At 40.2% G+C, this 23,043-nt stretch overlaps 2 protein-coding genes across 6 annotated transcripts in view; one reads left to right on the forward strand and one right to left on the reverse strand.

Moving 5' to 3' along the window:
- The window catches only part of JAM2 (junctional adhesion molecule 2), a 35,851-nt gene extending 17,929 nt beyond the window's left edge, over positions 1-17,922 (forward strand). For 3 of the 5 annotated variants that reach the window (XM_084530975.1, XM_084530978.1, XM_084530979.1), the window contains exons 2-10: positions 2,724-2,789; positions 6,745-6,858; positions 8,128-8,280; positions 11,011-11,216; positions 12,658-12,760; positions 14,609-14,716; positions 15,463-15,478; positions 16,404-16,437; positions 17,197-17,922. In XM_084530975.1, coding sequence (XP_084387101.1) covers positions 2,724-2,789; positions 6,745-6,858; positions 8,128-8,280; positions 11,011-11,216; positions 12,658-12,760; positions 14,609-14,716; positions 15,463-15,478; positions 16,404-16,437; positions 17,197-17,229 — 833 coding nt within the window. In that variant the 3' untranslated portion in view covers positions 17,230-17,922. Of the gene's footprint in view, positions 1-2,510; positions 2,623-2,723; positions 2,790-6,744; positions 6,859-8,127; positions 8,281-11,010; positions 11,217-12,657; positions 12,761-14,608; positions 14,726-15,462; positions 15,479-16,403; positions 16,438-17,196 lie in introns of those variants that run through there. The other 2 variants (XM_084530977.1, XM_084530976.1) reach the window with 2 other exon arrangements.
- Positions 17,923-18,351: 429 nt separating this feature from the next.
- Positions 18,352-23,037, reverse strand: ATP5PF (ATP synthase peripheral stalk subunit F6). Its single transcript, XM_084531021.1, has 4 exons — positions 22,903-23,037; positions 22,543-22,731; positions 20,769-20,893; positions 18,352-18,475 (listed from the first exon to the last, which is right to left on the reverse strand). Exons 2-4 carry the CDS (start codon positions 22,710-22,712, stop codon positions 18,447-18,449), a joined length of 324 nt encoding a protein of 107 aa, XP_084387147.1. The 5' UTR covers positions 22,713-22,731; positions 22,903-23,037; the 3' UTR covers positions 18,352-18,446.
- Positions 23,038-23,043: the final 6 nt, after the last annotated feature.

Here is a 23,043-nt window from a genome sequence, read left to right on the forward strand (position 1 = left end):
TGTGTCCAGAAAGAGATGGCTGATGTGCCAGTAATTTATAAATGGCTTTAATTCTTCCCCCAACATGTCCTAGACATCCTAAGTGTTAATCTGTTATCAGGGCCTCAGAACAAAATTGTCCCCCCCATCACGAGAACATGAAGGAAGATGTGTCAGTAGATAACGTGATCTGTTATCTATTGGTGTATAGGACGTTTTTTTTTTTAATTGTTGTAGAAACAGTATAGTTTGGGTAAAAATAAAAAGATTATTTTCTTCCCATAAACCTAAATAAGGCTTAACAAACATAAAGGAAAATTATTTCAGCCCTTATTGTAGACCAAGCTTGCACAAAATCAGAGATGTGCTCTGTGCGTATGTGCAGGAGCAGCTGTTACTCTGGGAGGTGCTGGAGGAGAGGAGGGCTTCCCTCCTCTGGTGTCAGCGGGGTTCCTTCTGTGGTTTGTGTTCTTTTTTTTAGAAGTTCAACAAGAAAGTTTCCTTTCTGGATCGAGTGGAAAAAATTTGCACGCACTATTTGTAATGGAAATATTTTTTGCTATTTCAGTATTATAAGGGAACATAAATGGCATTGCTTGAACTGTCATCTTCACTTTATATTTACCTTCATGTTATACTTTCATATTACAGACTTCTGCCGTAACTATTTTGGGGTGACACAAAGATGACAATACAATTAAAGAGTATTGAGGACAGCACAGTTAACACATAAATTTGGATCCTTTGGTAATCTGCACATGTGAAAATTCACTTTTTGTTGCCAAGTATGAAGCTATATTCTTGTAGAAACGAGAAATGTTGGGGTTTCATTTGGAGGAAGGTGGTGAGATGTGTAGGAAGCAGCATCTCTGAGTAGAAGTACAGGTGTACTGGGTATGGGTGCTGAGGTGCTGGCAGTGGGGTGCTGTGGGGCTGCTGTGTGAGGTGACGCCAGGGCTGCCCCAGCTGGCCCCAACGGCCCCACCACAGGGCACCAAGATGGCGGCGCCTCGCCTCAGGGGCAGCCTGGGGAAGGGAGGGCAAACACCGCAGGGCAGGGGGCGGTGAGGGGAGTGGTGTAATTGGCAAGTGATGTCTGTCTTTGTCTCAACCCATGAACTTTTTCATATTTTTTTCATCCCTCTGTCCAGTTAAGAAGGTGGAGTGAGAGTGGATGGGTGGGTGTCCAGCAGCAAGCTAAGGTCAACCCACCACTACAGGATGCCATGAATGAGCAACTGCTGTAGTAGTGGGGACTCAAATAGCTATTCTAATCACTGCTCCATGACTCAGACACAATCATTGAAGATACTGATAGGCTGCAATCAGTACTTTTTAAATATATGGAGGGGGAGGGGGCAAAATGTAGAATTATGGAGAAAGGGGCCACAGGAACAGTTTAGACGGAGAATTCCATCTGCAGTGCCACACTTGAACAATGGGGGATGATCTCTAATTGAGAAGAAAACCATGAGATAACTCGTTGACTGTATGTTTGTGTGTAGAGAAAATTGCATACTCAGAGGTTTGAGAACCCCTAGCTGAAAGCCAAATGAACTCACACAAGTGAGAAAATAGGAACATACTTTAACAGAAGTAATGAAGGGATTGGATTAGATTAGTGAGGTGGGATTAGATTAAACGGAGTAAGGCTAAACTAGTTTCTGTCAGTCAGAGCACATTACACTCTTATTTTGAACAAGCCATATTTCTAAATGTTGATGTCAAAAGGGGCTCAGTTGTTCATACCTTCTGTAGCAATTGTTCGGTTGGCTGATGCAGACATAGGAAATGGGATGTAAGATGAGTGTTCATACTGTCTTCAAAACTAGTCTAAACCACTGGAATTTGAGATGCTTTTGAAAATAATGTAAACTTGTGTAAGGAACTGTATTTATCTATTAATAAGCAGTTTTAACCGCTTGGTAGGCTTGTTGGCTGCTAACCAGAAAAAATGATGGACTGTTCTGCCCTGTAGGAACACTTTTGAATCATGAGGGAATGCACACTGGTGTTCTTTCTTGAGGAGAGCAGCTCTCAAGAGAAGATGTATAATGAGATGCAGTGAGGGAGAGGGTAGCTTGGTGGGGATCAATGCGGGGCTAATGGTGATTTCATGCATTTTGTCTGGGTCTCTCTTGTATTGAGTATACTGAAATTCCAAGAATGTATGCTTTTGTTTTTGTTTGTTTATTTTTTATTATTTTTTTTTTAATCTGTTTCATATAAAACTATAGAAATGTTGACTCATATTTTCTTCTCAGTTCAACAAGAGTTTGAGGTAACTGCTAGTTACTGCTTGCATTTGTTATCCTGGAGAAGTAGTGTGTGGTATTCTTTTTTAAACAAGTCTGACTTGTAATAGAAATACCATGGAAAATACACTCACAGATTAATAAAGTCTCCAGAATTAAAAACAGACTGAGATGTTGCCACAGTATAAAACAACACCTATTGTTTATGTAGTATTTCTCACATGTAAATATTATCATGCCATTGTAAAAGAGAAATATTACTATTTTCTTTTACAGGTGCCAGGACATAAAGAGAAAGATATGAATTGTTAAGGCCACCCACGTGGCCAGCCCTGTTCTAACTCTTAGTCCCCATGCCCTCTACCAGAGAATATCTAATCTGTTCTGTGTAAGGAAATCTCAAACACATTGATTGTAACTACTGAAGCACCTATGCAAGTACAAGTTTATTGCTGAATTGTCTTCTTTTTTTTTTCTGTCCCCTTGCAGGTCGTAAGGCGACTGGAATTTCTATTGAAACGGATAACAAAAATGTAAAAGCAGAGGAATTTAAAGGTACAGTATGCACATTGCTCTGATTAAAAATATATGGGATAAATACATGCAAACTATGTAGACAGCTGGGCAGTTAAGATTGTGTTCCTTTTACCTGTGGGGTATTGCTCCTACTCTCTATGTTGACTCTTATTGTAACATTAGTTTTGCCCCATTTTAGGTTACTTGTGGACTAGATGCTCTCCAGAGGTCCTTCTCCACCTATTCTGTGACTTGTTTCTCAGTCCTGATATCCCACTCTGTAACATCTGTCTGGTTTCCTTCCATGTAAAGTGCTGAGAAATGATAGAAAAGAGAGGCGTGAGGAGATAGAGGGAGAACAATTGTAAATCAGCTATTCTTGGTATCTGTAATTTAATGACTATTTTTAATTGCCAATGACTATAATCTCTGTTTTAAAATATATGTATATAACTTATTATCTGTAAACGCAATCACTTTAAATAATCACATACAGAAGTTAAGGAGGCAAGGAAGAAAACCTGATGTTTGGATAGGTGAGAAAGAGATGCTAGTAGTGTGTAGGTATATGAGGTTTGTAGGCTATGGGTTTCTTTGTTTTTATTGCATTTGTTTAGAATGCAGAGAGAAGGGAATTTGGGAATTAAAAGAACTGTTTGCTGAGGTTTAGGCTTTATTCATCTGTCTGAGATAATAATGAAATAGTGATCTCTGAAACTGTCAGCTGTGTTAAGTATTTTTGTCACCTTTGAGGAAGAAAAATTTAGAGCTCAGTACAGGACAGAGGAGAGAGGAGCTCTTGAGGTAATGTTAAAGCTTGATGGGCTTCATGCTCTCTTCGTCTTCTCTTTTTTTTAAAAAATGTGTGGCTTGTACTTTGTTCTTATTTCTATAACAGAGTGAGATCAATTTAACATAACTAAAAGCTATGCTCTTTTCTTTATGTGTAGCAGCACCAAGGGAACAGTAGCAGCTGATAGACTTAGCTATTCATCTAAATGCAGCTGATTTGAAATGCGTTTTTCTTTTTTCTTCCAACTCCTGGTACAGTTGAGGAGGGCTAATCAAATGATCGCCCTGGACCAGACATACATCCAAAAGTAAACATTGTCCAGACCTCTCCAAGATCCAAGATGGTTCTTCCCAGACTGGTAGACCGTGTGCTGATGCACAACTTCCTGTGGGTCCACCGTAATGAAAATCAAGTAGACCTGTTCTGGAAAATACTTCTCACTGATACCATTAGTATGAAGGAAAAAAATAATAATAAAAAAAAGGCAGAAGAAGGGAGCTATAACTAAAGGGGGATTTTATTATGATGTCTCCGTTCCGTGTTTATTCCTCATCTTTCTTTCTATACCTTTTGTGTGGATAAGATCAGTGGAAGGGCATTGATACTAGCATTTTCTGAAAGGAAGATAATGTGGCATGCAAGGCAGGAGCAGCTCAGCTCCTTCAGGACAGAGGTGACTTGTTAAGCTGAGAACACTTCAGCTGAGTTGTCTCTGTGTCAGCTAACACAGACTTGCTCATGGGCCCTGCCAGCTGTCACAAGGTCAGTAGCAAAAGCAAGCTGAGCTTGAATGATGGCTTTTCTTTGTTAGAAGGATACAAAAACAAAATGGAAAGGAAACTTTAGCAAATCTTAAGATTCAGGAAGCCTCCACCCATCCATGCAACCTGAAGTCAGGAACCTCAGGCTTCCTGAGTGCACAGCATGTTTTTCGTAGCAGCCAGTGCATGTGTAACATGTTTCTGGCAAAGAATGCACTCCTGCCCCAATTCTTCTTTCAAGTCTGGACAGTTTTTCCCCATGAGGGATTCTCAAGGCTACCAGCCCGGCCCCTTTGAAACATTTTGTTTCTCCACAGAACAGACCTGGGAAATGAGACAAAAGGGTGAAGGGGTAGATCTGCTGGTACCTCTTAATCGCACTGCAGCCCTTTTTGCTGAGGTTGGAAAGGAGAGTGACAGTTAATGCCGACAGACTGTGTGTTTGATCAGTGGATGTTTGCTTCCTGAAAACTAGAGAGGCACTGCCAAAACTTTGAAGGCCTTTGATCCATGATGCTCTGCCCTGTATTGGACGATGAACAGTTGAGATCAATGCTGTATTTGTTTCTTTTGCAAAAACTCCTGGGAGATGCTAAATTTCACTTTATTAATAGATTCAGAGCCATTCAGATGTGTGGCTGGAAACAGTATCAGAGGAAAGAATCCAGACAATTCTTAATAATACTTTGACTTAAAGTATTTGCTGGAGGAAAGAAAATATATTTTCCAGCATGCTGTTCCACTGACAGTGGAACTACTGAAATGCTGGGCTTTTCCTGATAATTCGCCCATACAGCTCACGTCTTCTCTCCCTCTTCAGTTCCCCCATAACTCTAGCACTGACCATAGGCCACAGTTACTATGATGCAAACTCCATGTTAGAGATGGCATGTGCTTATGCCCTGCTGTGAGGGAGAAAGAACAATTAACCTGTTTGGTCTGGTTTCTACCCAGCTATGGCAACCATAGTAAAAATCAGCAACTCTTGAAATCTCAGCCTCTGTGTAAAATGGTGTCTTACTGCCTGGCTGCTGGAGCCCAGCCCAGCGTGCCTGGAGTCCTGGGCGTCTTTGTCCCAAACTGACAGACGCATCTGCTGCATTTCCTTCTGCAGGTTCAGTCAGCAGCAAGGCTCAGTGTGTATACCAGAGATGGATGTGCAGACTGCCACATAAAAAGTGCTGCTTTCGGCAGCACCCACATGGTGTGCATGTGGTGTGCATGGTGTGCATGTTGGGTGCTGTCATGGCAGCACCCAACACTACCTGGGCTCATGTAAAATATTAAATGTAGAAGACCAAGCATCGTTCCTCCACTTTGGAGTTTGGACTTCATTGGTGGGAGTGCTCATACAACAAACACTCTAGGGGTGCAGAAGCACATGCATGTTCTTGGATCCCCTGAGTCCTGGCATGGATAGCCCTGCTACCCCTGCCTGGACCATGGGCTTCCTACTTGCCAGTTCACCCAGCCTGAGGTTTGCTAGTGAGTTATGTACCCACAGGCACACCAGGTTTGGGGCAAGATGCAAACACGGCACATACACCACACACCTCCACTTCCAGCAGCCAGTGCCATAGGCTCAGGGGTGCCTACACCCCCAGTGTGACCCCAGTTGCTGGCCCCAAGTTATATCAGTCCCTTCCCCTCCATCCCTTCCAGCCTGGCACTCCAGGCACACGTGCTTCAGGACTCGCCAACACACACTGCTGAGATCTGTGGTTTTCCTACTGCTGACACAGAGACTGCACTCGCTGGCACCATAGGCCCATCAGTTTAATTGGAGACTGATGGTCTTTGTCATGGTGCTCTGTCTGTCATACTTGTGTCTCTGGTTTTGTTTGTTGCTGCCCCCTTATTATCAATTTTGCATTGGAAAAGTCCTTGACTGGATAACCTTAATGAAGCAGACTCTCACCATCCACGTACCCTCAAAATAACCAAGGTGAAATTGTAACTAAATAATAGAATATTTAACCATCTTACTGGTGTGTTTTTCATATGCATTAAGTTACATATTTAACCAGATAAACTACTGATAATGAATTCGGAATGGTAATTCATAATATAGATGATAACTGGGTCAGTGTCCTTTTTTTAAGAATGGTTTGCTCACTGACAAAAATATTGAAACGTAAAATGAGAGTAGTAGTACAGAATCTCTGCTCATCCAACATGTGAATTTCGATCCAAAGGCCACCTAATTAATGCGGAAATTAGTAGTTTCTGTTTCCCTTGTGTAGTTGCATAAGTCTGGAGAAGGTCTGATGACATCGCTGTGAGGAGTAGATCTGGGCCTTGCTGACTGCTCAAGATACATGAAGGGGGAATGTTAATTTTATGGAACCTGATTGTGTACTAATACAATGCTGAAAGCTCTAACTTTCTCTTTTGCTTTTTGTTCCTTTGTTGTTTGTTCGTTTGTTTGTTTCCTCCTTAGAGGCTATTCTTAGTTGCAAGCACAAATTTTCAAAAGGGATGAGCCTAAGAATAGAATGGAAGAAAATCCAGTCTCAAGGAGTTTCATTTGTCTACTACAACGGTGATTTTACAGGTAAGACAATACAAGCTCAGACTGATGATTTAACATGCCCTTCTCTAGCATACATATCATCTGTTTCTTGGGGAATAATAATAGGAAAAGGACTGAAAGAGGATGCTCGTGAATCTTGTGCTGAACTGAACATCAGTCCTTCTGAGGAAAAGAATATTTCCTCAGGGGAAAACAAAGCTTTTCTTAATAAAATCTTCAGTGGTTAGCCACGTTTTGAATGAAGTTAAATAAAATAAAACTGGAGACAAGAAAAATGATCCTGCATGTTTATTGATTTTTTTAAATGAAATTACATTCATTCATAAACTCCTTTAAAACTGTTGAAAGCTCTGCACTCCTATCTTACAAAGAGGTTTCTGAAACCTCCTGTAGATCAGGGGGCTTACATATGAATAATGCAACATTTTTTATATACATTCAAAAATAAACTCAGCAGTACGTTTTAAATTATTCATATCTACTTTTTGGAAGTAGAATTTCTGCTTACATGTTCTTTAAAAGACATAACACAGCTTTATGTATTAAAGAAAATACGGGTCCCTGATACACGACAAATAAAGAGAAGTAAATAAAGAGATGTTTATATTACTTGAGAAGTAAAATAAAGCAATTAAAGCAATAAAACTCTCACAGCAATGTTCTTGGTTTGTAGAGCTTGCAAGATGTGTAGATCTTGTTGATGAACTTGTTTTTTTCTGCATATATTTCATTTTAAAAGATGCTGGAACTCATGATTCTGTTTGTGCAAGTAAGTTTAATTTCATAACAAGATGTAAAACGAAGAAAATCTCATTGTAGGAAGTCCGATGGCAATATCCTTTGCTAATTCCTTCAGTTTTTTTCTTGCCAGGTTAAAATGTCAAATACTTTGCTGTGGTCAGAATCATTTCTGTAAGAGAAATAAGTGATTGCCATCCCTCCAAGTGGAAAATTATTATTTTTTTTGTCACATGACTAAATCTATACATGCTTTCTTGAAATCTCCACAGATTACCAAAAACAAACAAACAAAGCGCATTTCATCTTCCAACTAAAAAATGTCATATAGGTTTTTGAACTGAGTTTCTTTTTTTTGGACTAAGTGGACAAGTTTATGGAAGGTTCTTAATGTCATGGGAGGGGGATTACATGCTGCTCCATGGTGATAGATAACTAACACTGAATAAATGAGCAATAGTGCACAAACTGTATGTGATTTCAGAGCAAGCCAGTGAGACAGATGTTTTCTATAAGCGATGATCAGAAACCACTGTTTGTTCTCTTTTAAAGGTGACCTTAAAGACCGAGCAGAGATGCTGAATACAGGAATCCGTATTAGGAATGTGACTAGAAAGGATTCTGGGACCTACCGCTGTGAAATCAGCGCAAAGAGTGAAGAGGGGCAACGCCTGGGAGAGGCTACCATTACTCTCACAGTATTGGGTAGAAAGAAACTTTTTCTACTTGGGCTTCTGTAAAGAAACTGAATGATGGCAAGAGGTGTTGTGTGCAGGGTTGTCCATATAGTGTGTGCCTGTTAGATTTTTTCATCTTCCTTGTGTTGGGTTATAAACATATGTTCATGCATGGATTCATATTCTGTAACGTAGTTCAAAGAACATAATTAGTTTCTTTATTGATATAAATGTGTATTTTTGTTGTCAGAAGTTAGCAATATGCTGATTTATGTGATGGTGAAATGTCTGTTTCTACAAAAACTGAAGTCACTCAGTGGCTGAGAATCTAGATAAGCTGATCATGATGTTTGGCACTGGAAAGTCAGCATCTGTCAACACTTATCAAATATTCCAAAGCAGCAGTTCATTCCAATGCTCCAGTCTCCTCCTGTTTTTGGAAGGAGAAACTACTGCAGTGTCTGCGTTATGCCAGCTAGCAGTCTGTGGACTTCATTTACAGGACAGAAGTTACTATTTTTTTATTATTATTTGTGTGTTTTTTTTTCTTGCTTGTTTTTTCCCCCTTTGAGAAAAGGAGGGAAAACTGAATACCGAGCACATCCTTCTTACATCGTCCCTCCTATTTTTTCCCAGTTAATTAATGCTTGGTGGGTAGTTTTCTTTTTTTTTTTTTTTTTTTTTCCTTGTAGGAGGAGGGAAAGTATTTGTTTTTGAGGTTTCTGTATTTTTTATTAGAAAAATAATTGATATTTAAAAATACTCTCAAATTTCTTCATAAAATATAGTAAGTTCATGAGCTTTTGCTTAACTCCAATAATGAGGTAACCACACTTTTTCCTCCCTTCTTCCACTCTCCCAACAGATTTCCTTTTTTAAATGTAGCTTCTTAATTTAAAGTTGAGATCTTGGAGCCTGAAGAGAGTGGTGGGTTTCTGTGTGTCTTGTGCACAAACCTTTTTGAAAGTTTATGGGTGTTTGGTGTGTCTTGTTTTGATTTCAGAGTTTTTGCTTTCTATTTTAAAGTCAACCAAGAAATTGTGAATACTTGTTAAAGTGCTTTTAATGTAACATTCATTCCTCGTCACCATTAGTTTTCTTCTGGATAGTTTCAAGGTACCAAAAGAAAATCAAGTTCCTTTTCTGTTGACATAATAAAAATTGGAAAAAAGACAGAATCACAGAATCACAGAATTTCTAGGTTGGAAGAGACCTCAAGATCATCGAGTCCAACCTCTAACCTAACGCTACCAGTCCCCACTAAACCATATCCCTAAGCTCTACATCTAAACGTCTTTTGAAGACTTCCAGGGATGGTGACTCCACCACTTCCCTGGGTAGCCTGTTCCAATGTCTAAAAACCCTTTCGGTAAAGAAGTTCTTCCTAACATCTAACCTAAAACTCCCCTGGCGCAACTTTAGCCCATTCCCCCTCGTCCTGTCATCAGGCACGTGGGAGAACAGACCAACCCCCACCTCGCTACAGCCTCCTTTAAGGTACCTGTAGAGAGCGATAAGGTCACCCCTGAGCCTCCTCTTCTCCAGGCTGAACAAGCCCAGCTCCCTCAGCCGCTCCTCGTAGGACTTGTTCTCCAGGCCCCTCACCAGCTTCGTTGCCCTTCTCTGCACCCGCTCAAGCACCTCGATGTCCTTCTTGTAGCGAGGGGCCCAAAACTGAACACAGTACTCGAGGTGCAGCCTCACCAGAGCTGAGTACAGGGGGACGATCACCTCCCTAGCCCTGCTGGTCACGCTGTTCCTGATACAAGCCAGGATGCCGTTGGCCTTCTTGGCCACCTGAGCACACTGCTGGCTCATATTCAGCCGACTATCCACCATCACTCCCAGGTCCTTCTCTGCCTGGCAGCTTTCCAACCATTCCTCTCCCAGCCTGTAGCTCTGCTTGGGGTTATTGCGCCCCAGGTGCAGGACCCGGCACTTGGCCTTGTTGAACTTCATGCAGTTGGCCTCAGCCCATCGGTGCAGCTATGAAAGACCTTCATATTAATGACAGAGCTGAGTTGTCCTGCATCTGCGATGCAGAACCTGACAGAAATCTCTCTGAATACTCCAGCAAAACCTAAGGAAAGTATTTGAACTCTTTCCACACTGATGTTCACTGCTCAGAGAATTATGGAAGAAAATGCTAAACAAGTACTTTTCCAGGGAGGCGTGGGCATAATACTAGTTTTTTTGTTTGTTTGTTTGTTTGTTTTTCATCTTCTATTTGAGATTCACACCATGGCTGTGATGATGACCAGTCTTGTTAATTCTTCCTGACAAGTGCTTTTCAAAACACAGTAGACTTTTTTTTTAATACAGAAATCTTTTTACTCTTCTCCACTTCTGTTTTTAAATATTAATGAGGGGGAAAAAAATAATTGCTGGACTCCAGATTCACTGAGACATCCCTTCTCTGTCTGGAAGCAAGAGGTCCCACAGAGGCCTCTGCAGAGGAGTGGAACAAGCTACCGAGGGTTTGGATGAATATGTATAGATTGGAGACAGGATGACACAGCATGTGGTGGGGGAGGCTGAGAGCAAACCTCTGCCTTCCACTGCTTTTAGCAACTCAGGAATTTTACAGTGCTCTTCAGCAGCAGGACTCTGCCTTCCACCCTGTCGCCAGAGCCTCTGTTCATTGCGGTGGTAGTTGTTAAGCATGTGCACAAGTGGTCACCTCCTCTGCGACTCTCAAACTGTTGTGAGATAGGCAGTACTGGTAAGACTGTGTAACGAGTGCAATTTCATTTTCCAGTTCCTCCAACTACTCCGGTATGTGAGGTACCCAGCTCCGCAATGACGGGAACAGTGGTGGAACTGAGCTGTAAGGAGACTGAGGGGTCCCCTCCATCTGAGTACCAGTGGTACAAGAACGGGGTTCCCTTGCTGCAAAAGACAGGAACAGGCAGTGCAAGAGCAGCAAACGTAACTTACACCATGAATAAAAAGTCCGGCACTCTGGTAAGTGTCGCAACAGCTCTGTAATAACCATCTATGAAGACCAAATTTACAGTGTTGTACAGTGATGCTCCTTGGCTTAATCCAAAGCACAAGGTCTCTGTCAGGGATCAATGTCACGCTGAAATGTGCTAACGTGTACAAGGTATAGTTTCTGCCTCAGACCAATGACAAGACAGAGAGATTGAGTGTAATAGGCAAGCTGGGTGAATTACAAGGTTGTAGTAGTGATAAATGAGCAGAATCTAGCAAATAAATGACAAATTTCACCTTGTCAGTTAGTCAGTGTGAGGTGAGAATGATCTCTTAGTATGTCAACAGAGTTATATTTGATAGCACCTTAAAATCTAAAATAGCAACTTCATGCACTTCAGTGGGAAGTGCAGAAGCACCAAGGGCAGTCCAGAGTCTCAGCAATCCAGTGGCATTTAAAGGTTCCAGTCTTGTACTTGTGTTGTCAAGGGGAATGAGTAGTGGCTTTAAGTAAGCTTACTGTGTTTTCTGTTATGTTCCCTCTGAGAACTAGCCATCTTTTTCTCATTCCATTCTACCCCTGCGCTGCATTATAGCTGATCCTTCTAAAAATAAAAATTATATACCACTTACCGTGCAATGTAAGCTGATATTTTTCTTTGGAAGGGTCATTCTGTGGACATCCTGCTCTTGTGCATGATCAAATTCAGAAACTGCAGTGTAACTAATCATTCCGAGGTGCTGTGGATCTTTCAGTACACTGTGGAAATTCAGTGGGCTACTCAAAATTACTAATCGCTTCTGAAAAATCTTAGTTTTAATGTATGGAATATATTAAAGGGAGAAGATGTAACAGGGCTAATTATGAAAATAAATACAGAGAAGCACAGGAACTGACATGAGGTCAGCATCCATTATTTGCTTTCTCACTTGAGTTTTTACATCAACAGTATTTCATAAGTAAAGCAGTTCAGCATTTCTCCATTGGAATCACAGAGAAAGTGGCATTTCTAGGGAAAAAAAGCTTGGAAAATATATTTTGTACTATGTTAAGTATTTATTAATATTTATTAATACTTACCATGTTAAGTATTTATTAGGTATTTATTTATTTTGTAGAATGAACACAATATTTTGACTTCAGGGATTCTGAAATGGGAGCATGTCTAAGAAAATACACATTACTGAAAAGTGCTGATCACTGAAAAAGAATCTCCTTTTACATATTCTCTATCTAGTTAAAATATCCATTTAAAATACCCACTTGGACCAGTAACTGAAGTTAAGTATTAGGGAATGTGTCTAGAGAGCAGGATCAAAATGGACATGAAACTGAAATTCTGTCTTTCTTTCATATTTTTTGAAAAAAAATATTAACTGTTGATATGTCAAATTTTTTATGCTGTAGGAAATCCATTTTTTTGTGTGTTTTTCCACATTCTCATAATGGTTTTGGACTCTGTCTTAACAGCTATTTAACACCGTTACAAAGAATGACACTGGAGAGTATTTCTGCGAAGCCTCCAATGGGATTGGATTACCTCAGAAATGCTCAGTGAGGCGAATGCAAGTCGGTATGTGTCAGAGCAAAGAGGGGCAGAAAGCAGTCTTGCAATTGGAATGATTTCATTGCATGATGCAGCTGAGAAGCTAAGACCAGACTGAATTACAGACTACTGTTTGATAATGGCATTTTAGGGGAGGAATAATATTCATACATTAGAGCACCTTATACATAGTTACGGTAGCTACCCAAAGCATTCTTTTTTAGCAGCACAAACATGTCTCACTGAATTTCATTTAAAAAAAAAAAAAAAAGCACCTAGTTGAGTACTTTAAAATTATTGCAGTATCCAGCATTAAGGTAGTGAAACACTGAATGTCACGGAGCAGCAGTATTCACATGAGGTCCTTAACAATTCAGAATGGTTTTGTGGATGTTGTACAGCATAATGTACCAGTCCACTCAGTGTCTTTTTGTTGGTTTGTTTTTGGGATGTTTTGTTTTGTGTGTGTTTTGTAGGGCTTTTGTTGTTACATGGTGTTTGTTTGTTTTAAATGAATAGCCTCCCTTTTGAGATGCATTTACATGAGATTGTCGTGTAAGGGATCAGAGCTTTAGCTGGAAAAAAGCTCATTTATACCTGCCAGAGGAACATGGAATGTACACTGACTTAAAAAAAAACAGTCCTGCTGCCTGTTTCTTTTCTACTTGCACAGTGTAGGTGAATTGTAATATTGGTTAACTAATACAGTTATTTAGCAAAGTTTGGAAGGCCAGAATCTATAATAATCCAAAATGTGTGAATGCTTTTGCAAAATATAAAATTAGCTCTTACAAATTTGCTATGAAAAAAAAAAAAAGATGTTTAAAGTTTCTAAAAGGTCCTAACAAATACCGCGCAGAAACTCTACTATTTCCTGTTAGTACTCCATAAAGAAGTTGTCTGGTGCTTTCTTAAACTTTTGTGGTTGATTATAAGAAAGTATTCTACAAGCTACCAAGACAGAATTCCTCTGCTGTGGAAATACTCACCCAAGTCCTGAATTGCTGTTAGCCAGTGCACAACAATTGATAAGTTTGGTGGAAAAATTTCCAACTATGTATTAATGTATGCTTAAAGTCAGGATCCATATAAGTAATTCGTCATATAACAAAAACAGATCAAATAACAACAAACAATTAAAATGATTCTGCTTGGGTTTTTGTTTGTTTGTTTGTTTGTTTGTTTGTTTTTATTGTTTTTTGTTTGTTTGTTTGTTTTTGTTTGTTTGTTTTTGCTAAAATGGATGATTGCCTGAAGCATTTAGGGATTATATTGGGAAATTGGCATAGGCTGTCATCTTCAAAATAGAAACGGCTGCACTTTTGAGTAGCCCAGTGTAAAATTTAACTTTAAATATATGTGATAATATTTTTTTCCTTCAGTGTGTTTAATTTAAAAACCTCGCTGTTTAAAAATAATTTTAAAAAACATTAAATTTCAAATAATTCACCTGAAGAGTTCTTCAAGACTGACGCAACACTCACCAGCTGTTTCAATTATTTTAGGCAAACTGTGTACGAAAACACTTGTTTAAATAGACTAAGGGAAAATATCTTGAAGTCTCTGAGAAATATGATTTGAATACTTACTGTTGGTAGATATAACAAGAAATTTGTATCCCTTGACCTCTGTTACTCTTCTCTTATTTTTGTGTCGGAGTAAGGATTTGAAGTGTATGAAGCACTCCTCTTACTGTGGCTATGATACAGCAATGCTTTTAGACAGTTTATCCACATCTGCATGTTGGTAACTAATTTATAAACCTTGGGCCGAAGTACACCCATAAATACAAAAGGAACCTGCAGTAATTAGGGAAGAAGAAAAAAAAAGACTTTTGAAAACTTACAGCATTGGATTTCTGTTTTATAATTACAGATGACCTTAATGTAAGTGGCATCATCGCTGCTGTAGTATTCGTGGCACTGGTAATGGCATTATGTGGCCTTGGAGTATTTTATGCCCAAAAAAAGGGTTATTTTACAAGTAAGTACAGTAAAATCACTCCTCCTTTGTTTCAAAAAAATAGGGCTGTCATTCTACATGTCCTCCTTTTCGTGAAGACTGTAGCTCCGTGGTCCTAAGCTAAAGTGCTATTTAGCACAACAGCAACTTTACTGTGCAGTTTTATTCTGCCTACTTCTACCATAAAAGATACAGTAAGAATGAAGATGTTTGTACAGTTGCATAAGGCCACCAGACAGCAATCTAGGAAAAGCAACGAGCAGAACCCTGTTTTCCAGAGCCTTTTTGCTCTAGTTTCAAGAGGGCATGGAAAAGAAAGACACCATGAAAACAAGCTGTACAAGCTTACTTCAAAAGCAGTTTTTCGAGCTCTGATGAAGTAATTTACGGGCTCCCTCTTCTGGTTCATGGTGAAAGTGCACATGGAGACAACTTGCTTTTGAGGATTACTAGCAAAAGCCTGACATCAAGCAACCTCTCCATAGCATTTGTGTTAGTGCCTGTAGAGTTCAGCACAGCAAAAAGGGACCCCAAATGTCAGTGAGAAAGGCCACTGCCTGAAAGTAACAGGGTAACAGAGCTGATGTTAGAATCCACGCTCACTTAAAACGTCTACCTTTGAAAGCAACCGAATCTTTTTCTGTTCAAACTCAGTACATCAAAATGAGAAATTTCATTTAGTAACTGAAACTATGAGTTAATATTTCACACAAGTTTAAGGAAACTACTGTTGTGCTAATTTTTCTTTTTTTTTTCCCCTCCTGCAGAGGAAAGTTCTTCCCAGTAAGTATCTTAATGTTTTATACAAATCATATGCAAGTCACCATAAATTTCATTTACATTTCTGGTGACTTAGTAACTGTGATGCTTAAGGTCTTTCTGTTCTGATTCTCATACAGTGGCTTTTCTGAACACTGAAATAAACCTGATCTGGCACGCCAACTAGTTTCCTCATTAGAACCAATGAGCTGGTCAGAAAATCAATTATTATTACTGTGATAAATGTGCAGAGACAAGTCTTTTTTGTAGTTATGGTGTACACCCCTAACTCAGCTAGAGGCATATTTTTTTTTTCTCATCTAAACCTCATAAAAGGTGCTCAGGGCCAAACTGAACCATATCCATAACTACAGATTACTTCAGGAGTTGTTTTGTAAAAATATGACTGGAATAGACATTGTAAGGTCTACTCCTTTGATACAGATTTATTTAATGCACTTGAATTGCCACTAGGTAATTTTTATTAGCAGGTCAGAATTCCTCAATCTATTTTAGTGCTCCCACATGAGACTAAAATCATGTTTTCTTGGAGGTTGGATGGCCTCCACATTTTTTATTTATTGATTTTAAAGTTTATCTTACTACTTTTAGGTAATGGCAGGTTATAGCAATATAGTAAGGAAAAATACTATTTTAAAATACTGTGATGTTTATAGTGGTCATGAATTAGACGAAGCATAACTGGAAGCCTTGAAGGGTCAGCCTAGGGAGAAGGTAATTTGCCAGTGGTTCATGAGATAATGACAGCTGTCTAAAAGCGTTTAGTGGATTTGTTACAGATTTTGTAACTTTATTTTCCTAAGAGAAGAAAAATAAACACTACTGGAAAACAGGACAAATGCATTCATATATAAAGTTGTCAAAGAGCTAAAACAAACACCAAAAAAGTCACTGTTTAATCTAATTTCCTTTCCTGTTCTATTAACAGAAAGAAGTCCAACTCTCAAGCTATGAGTGAAAAGGCAAGTATTTTGCATTTGGTAGTGTGTTTACATTTTCAGGTTCCATCAAAATTCCTTAGATCTGTGATGTTTTTGCATGCACCCAGAACCTTACATGCCACTAACACCTGGGGAAAGGGGAGTAGTAAATAGATATTGTCCGTTAACCATGCCATTTGTTGTGAGGAAGAGTTCCACTTTGATGTGCTTGTGCATATCAGTCAACCAAAGAAACTGCAAGTCAAACAAGCACCAAGGCAGCAGTGACAGAAATTTGGGCCTTAGTTCCTCTTAAGATTAATGTGGGTTAAAAAGGCTTGATTAAATATGGAAGCTAGAAGTGTAGGTTTTTTTTTCTTTTTTTTCCTGTTTCCTTAGTGACAGGTCTCAAAGGATTTAATGGCATATACGTTGCTCCAGCTTTCCAAACTGGTGCAAAAAGAATGGAGCTCCAACTAGAAAATTTCATTATCTGTAGTTTAAGGCTACACTAGTAGGCTTAAAAGGTCTCTGAAATCTACCCCAATCCTTTAATCAAAACAGAGCACGCTGAAGAATGATGCATGATACTTTCACCTTTTAATAGGGTATTATTTCTGTTCTGTGTAACTACATTTTGTAGACTTTCCTTTATAGAAAGATCATATACTAGTAACTGACAGCATTTCAGGTGTGCTTCTTTTCAGCCTGCATGCCTGAGTTTCTTCTGAAATGCACATTAAATGTTAATATGATTAAAATACTTGAACTGTTACTTACGTATGACTTTCCTTCATTTAGGATTTCAAGCATACCAAGTCCTTTGTTATCTAGAAGATTTCAGCCTCTGTGAGGGACATCAAATGACTACTTGTTATACAAAAATATCAAAGGGATTTTTGACCTCTGCTCTGTAAATATTGCTTCCATGTACTACATTCAGAAAGTAGGAATTACTACTGTTTAGATCTAGTCAACCTAATTGTTTTTTTTTAATAAAAAATAAAAACAAACAAAAACAGACCGTTTAAGTTAAAGATATAGCTAAGTTGAATATACAAGTCAATTTGTGTGATGACTTCTCACTTTGTTGATGTACACATGCAGCAATAAAGGATTCATGCTTGGAGTAGTCTATCCAAACAACTTTGACAGATGACCTTGTTACCAGTGCTTCTACTACTCAAATCTCCAGATTGTCAAGGGCTTGAACTGTCCCCCACTTCTGATTCTGTTCTTACACGTACTTTGACAACGTACCAGGTTTGCCAGAGCCATCTAGAAGTAGTTGCTCAAACTTTAACTCACTAGCCTGGGAGACCAAAGCTGCTTTGTAATTGAGGCCCAAACATCATTTTATTGTCGAACATAAAATGCGTACAGCATCTCTTCAAGGAAGCATCTCTTTCTGTGGACTGCATATGTAACTTGCATTAGGAGAAGAATCATACCAGTACAACTAAAGCTGTAGTATCTGGACCCTAATTATTGAAGTGTTACAAATAAATAGTTCTTCAGAACCTGAAACATTTGTGTCAGTAGTTTAGTTACTGAAGTTTAAATACCACCACCGCCTTTACACCACCTCATTTACAGGTTTCAGTCCCCTGTATAAGGGTAACCCTTCCTCACTTGCATTCATTGACGCAGTGTAAAATGAGCACCTATCTTTTTGGCTGTGCAGGTCCTTCACCTCCCTTGGACTTTGCTACTGATTTAGGGTTCTCTCGTATTTTTTTTTCCTTGCAGAAGCTTGACGTATCACAAACTCAAGAGAAAAAAATAGTTTATTCCAGGTACATCACCATTGGTATTATAATCTTCTCAGCACTAAACCATTATTTGCCAAAGGAGTTTAGCAGTAAGAAATGCTACTTACTGCCTCAATAACTGTAGGAGTTGATAATCAAAGCTAACCAGGATTCCTATGCACATAAGAACTTCACACTTCTGAAATCAAACTTAAACATCACATTTATTAAATTACAACCGATGCCATGTTCAGCAACTCCTTGGATGCAGCCTGCTGTCTGGAGTACCACCTGCAGAGATCACTTCGGAGTCTCCTCAAAGTTGGGCTCTGAAGGAGAAAGAAGAAGGGCAAATAAAGAGAAAAGCCATGTTAATTTCTTTTTTATTCCAGCCTAAAATACCACCATTGATCTGCTATTCAAAGAAAACTAAACTTTCAGCTGGCAGGCCAAGACAAGCTCTTATGCATTGCAGTCTACACCTCCACTTGCTTGGAGAGGGATCTCCCTGTCATTGTCTCAACCCACAGGCTTTCTTTCTCGCCTGTCCTTCTGAGGAGAGGGAAGTTAGAGCAGAGTGTTGTGGTACTTACTTAGCTGCCCATCAGCTGTTAAACCACCAGCACAAAAGAACAAAAACTACACTAGAGGCAGGGCTTACCACCTCACAGCTGCATATAGTGTGGTTTAAGACAGACATGCCCCCTCATAACACTCTACTGCAACACCTTTTAGCAACACATGAGGTGGGGGAAAAATGCAGATGGGGAACTGAAGAAATCAACCAGAATGTTATAGGACAGCCTGACTCCACTACTTCCAACATTGCTCTGATACAAGAGGCAGCAACCAAGCTCTTCTGTCCTCTTGGTTCTCATCTCATAGAGAATTAAGTGAACGGAGTGCACAAAGTCAACACTCAGAAAAAGGTAACTTCCACATTATACAGAAACTAGGAGGAACAAATTCTTGATGCCAAAGGTACAAACTCAAAGAGCTAAGGGTTTTGACATAGAGGCTATTAATGCCTCTTCTCTTTGCTACAAGGAGTCTGAAAGGTGAGGCTCAGTTTATAGGAATCTTCGCTAAAGCAAGAAATAATCTAGCCAGTCTTGAGAACTCCTTGAACTTAGATGAAAGGACACAGAACAGTGATAAAGGAATGGGTAACATGGCGTCCCCCTCATGTATTTGATTTGTCCCTACTGCCACACAAATTGTTTCATTACAAAAGAAAAAAAATCCTGAACTTTCATATGTATTGTTTCATATATTACATAGAAATAAAGCTGAATATAAATAAACCACATCCCTAAAACTGGGAACAGAAAAAAAAGAAACACCATAGATCCTACTTGACAGATGCTCTGTTTTATTTGCACCAGTAAGAGTTTGACACCAAATTCTTCCTCAATCCAACTGAAATACCACCAAAAAAAAAATTAAAAAATTAAGGTGAGTTCCTGGTCTAAACCACAATTTCTGGTTAGTCTGATCAGAATTACAGGTCGCTGACTGTAGTGGGCTAGCTATGGCTGGCTGCCAGGTGCCCCCCAAGCTGCTCACTCTCTTCCTCCTTAACAGGGAGGAGAAAATAAGATGAAAAAGTTCATCGGTAAGTGAACTCAAGATCAAAAGAAGATTGTTTATCAGTTGCCCTCACATGCAAAACACACTCAACTTGTGCAAGATTAATGGAGCAGGACAGTGAGTAATAAAAAACTAAAAACACCTTCCCTACAGACCCACTGTCTTCCAGGCTCAACTTCACTCCTTTGTTTCTGACTTGTCTGCATCCCCCTCCTTCACTGACCTTGGTGTTTGCAGGAATTTTTTATCTCACATATTTTCCTCACTCCTTTCACAGCTGCTGTGCAGCTTTTTTTTTTTTTTTTTTTTTAACCCTTCCTTAAACCACAGAGGTGCCTCCAGTGCCACTGATGGGCTGAGCCTTGCCCTGCTGTGAGCCTGCTGCAACCTGCTGTGCCTGATGTGGGGACAGCCCCTGGTCTCCTCTCACAGAGGCCACCCCAGCAGCCCCCTGCTACCAAAACCTTGCCATGTAAACCCAACGCACTGCCCCCCACAAAATATTGGGGAATCCTAGCTGCCGGCTGCTTACATGAAAGATGTCTTATCCCCCTTCCCAACCTGACTGTAAGTAAGGCTGCTTGACAGCAATGGAGATTTTGAGGTGTTCTTAAAATAAGAGAAACAACAAAGAGTCTGTCATTAAAAAATAATAATAAAATAAAACGTTTGCCCTTACATCCTAAGGTTACAAAGTTTATGAACCACAGTTTGGATGATACAGACTGGTTTTCAAATTACAGTCTGCTGACCTCTTTGGGGAGAAATACGGGTGCCAGCAACAGGCCATCTGGGGCTATTTCTTTAGGGCCTGTGAAAGGTAATTAAGATAGCTCACTCTGCCTGCAAGTCTGGTCAAGCATCAGTGTAAGTTCACATCCTAACTGGAAAAAAAAAAGGGATATTCACTGAGGGTATCTTATGTGAGATTAATGGTCCAGATAAAAATTAAAAGGGAATTAACTATGTGAAGACCAGTTAGTGAGCGTTACTTTACTTGCAATCAGAAGTTCAGTAAGATTATTAACTCACCTTCAAATTTAAATTCTGGGAACTTGGTTAGATCTCCCTCACCGTACATCCTCTGAAGTCTAGCAAGTGATTCGTTCATGTCTTTCTGGAACTCAGGGCCTACATCAACAGGCCCTCCAGCTTGCCTAAAAAAAAGAATGAGAAGTTCTGATTAGCAGTTCAGTTCTGAAATTTTATGTGGAAGTTCTACATTTTCATGGTGATTTATGAATTACCACTTTGACAATCAACTAAATCAAATAATTTAAAGCATTTCCAAAAATTGAGATGTGACACACCTTAGGGCCTACATATCTTACAGATAAAGAACATTCTCAGGGTAAAATGCAGGCTTTTTGCTACTATTAGTGAAAATCCAAGCTACAGAGGCAGCCTTTCAAGACACAAAACTACAACGAATATACAGACTTGCAGGGCTCTGGCATTTCACTTGTTCCAGATGTGACTTCTTGACAAAATTGTGATTTGTACCTCTACTATTTCTGAATTGTGATCTTAGTAAAGCTTAACTTCAGTTTTGCAAAAAGAACATGATTTGAATATTAAACAAGCAAAAAGAACAAGAGACAGGGCACCATGAATTCATACAGATTCAGAGAAGAATTTCTTGGGATACACATATAAAGTAGTTGAAATAGTAACTCTACAGATTACTCACGCTCCACAGTGTGCAAAAAAATATTGAGTGCCGTAACACCCTAAGAAGTAAGACATCAGTTGTTTTTTTTAGGGTGAGAAAGAAGCGTACATTTCCTGTTAGCTTTCCAACTGCAAGCCTTCTCTCACTCATGACAATATCAGTAAGTGTTGCAGGAAAGCAAGAATTGTCATTTGGAACAGTCTCAGAGCAGAGTTAAACACACTCAATTTCTTTTTGTGAGCAAACCAAAAACCTGTTTCAATATGGTCAGTGTACTAATACGACAACTTTCTCCTGAACTATAGGAAAGGACTTGAATCTTCTATTTTCAACACTGTCAGCACCACCTACCAAATGTATTCTTATAGCAGGATATACCACCAACAGAGAAATAATATCACCAAGTATCAGAATACATTTGTACATACGCAGTTCTGATACATAGGTCAGTGGTTTCAGGTGTTCTTTCAAAATGTAAAAGCTAAACTCAAACCCTTGCTCTAAACCTAGCTTTAAACCTGGGAATACATCCTGCTGAAGCTGTCATTCTGTACCAAAAAAGTCTGCCGGCAAGAACTGCACCGGAGTGTTATATTCTACAAAGAAAACAAATCATCATGTCAACCTTCCAATTTTAAAGCTAAGTACATTATGTGAAATGCTTTCATCCAGATTTATGCGGGGTCTCATAAGTTGTTTAAAGAGAAACTCAACAAGAGACTGCTCTTTGCAGTTTCCCTGCATCATGCCTATCATAGTCTTTCATGCCATCAAAGGCCTGTTAATCAGTGGTTGGTTGCATAAGGAAGTGTGCAAGAGGTAGGAGTAGGTGAGAGGGGAGCAGCACAGCTGGAGTTGGGCTGGCTGATTCTTGTGGATCCCTCCCAGCTTGAGGTATCCTGATTCCACTACCAGAGGGAGGCAAATCTTGGGTATGAATTAAAGCGGATGCCTTTTGAATGAACTCAGTCTGCTCCCCGGTGATCTCAGCACCTACCAAGGCGTTGCCTGCTGGCAGAGGAGCACACCTGCAATGCACAGGGCCCAACTACAACGTTAACACATGCCGTAATTTGTTAAAATCACCTTTTTCCCCCACTTTTGCCCCCTGCCTTCAGCCCCCCACACGCTCACTTGCTCTTGGTGTTGTACTCCCGGATCTTGTCCAGGAACATCTTCTGCACCGGGTCGAGCTCCTTCGCCCTGTTGAAGGCCACGGCCGAGAGCCCCACGTTCCTCCGCAGCTGCACCGCGACGGCGGCGCGCAGCAGGGCCGGGACGCGCAGCAGCTGGCGCAGGACCATGGCGGCACCGCCAGTAGGGCTGAAAGAGAGGGAAAACGCGCAGTTACCTACACCCGCCGCTGACACAGACACGCAAACAGGACATTTAGCGCGTACACGGGGTAATGAGCGCGGCAACTAGCCGTTAATTAGCCGTTATTTAGCCGTTAATCAACGCCCCCCCCCCAGCACAGGCACCCACCGCGGTCACCTTGCCCGGGCCACCCTCACCACTGCAGCGTGGGGGCTGCTGGGAGCGCGCGGCCCGGCCGGGCGGCGCGCGGGGAACGCCGGGAGTCGTAGTCCCCGCCGGGCCTCGGGGGGTGGCGGCGGCGGCGGCGGCGCTCGTGCG

This window comes from Aythya ferina, assembly GCF_964211825.1.
Source record: "Aythya ferina genome assembly, chromosome: 1".
In the NCBI taxonomy this organism is placed as follows: domain Eukaryota; kingdom Metazoa; phylum Chordata; class Aves; order Anseriformes; family Anatidae; genus Aythya; species Aythya ferina.

Bases quoted from the DNA above. Each gene is read 5' to 3' on its own strand.
- ATP5PF (XM_084531021.1), bottom strand. From the start codon at position 22,712: ATGGTCCTGCGCCAGCTGCTGCGCGTCCCGGCCCTGCTGCGCGCCGCC. The intron at 20,894-22,542 runs GTGAGCGTGTGG...TCTTTTTTTTAG, and splicing joins GAGTACAACACCAAGAGCAA to GCAAGCTGGAGGGCCTGTTG. The intron at 18,476-20,768 runs GTGAGTTAATAA...TTTCTCCTTCAG, and splicing joins CCCAGAATTTAAATTTGAAG to AGCCCAACTTTGAGGAGACT.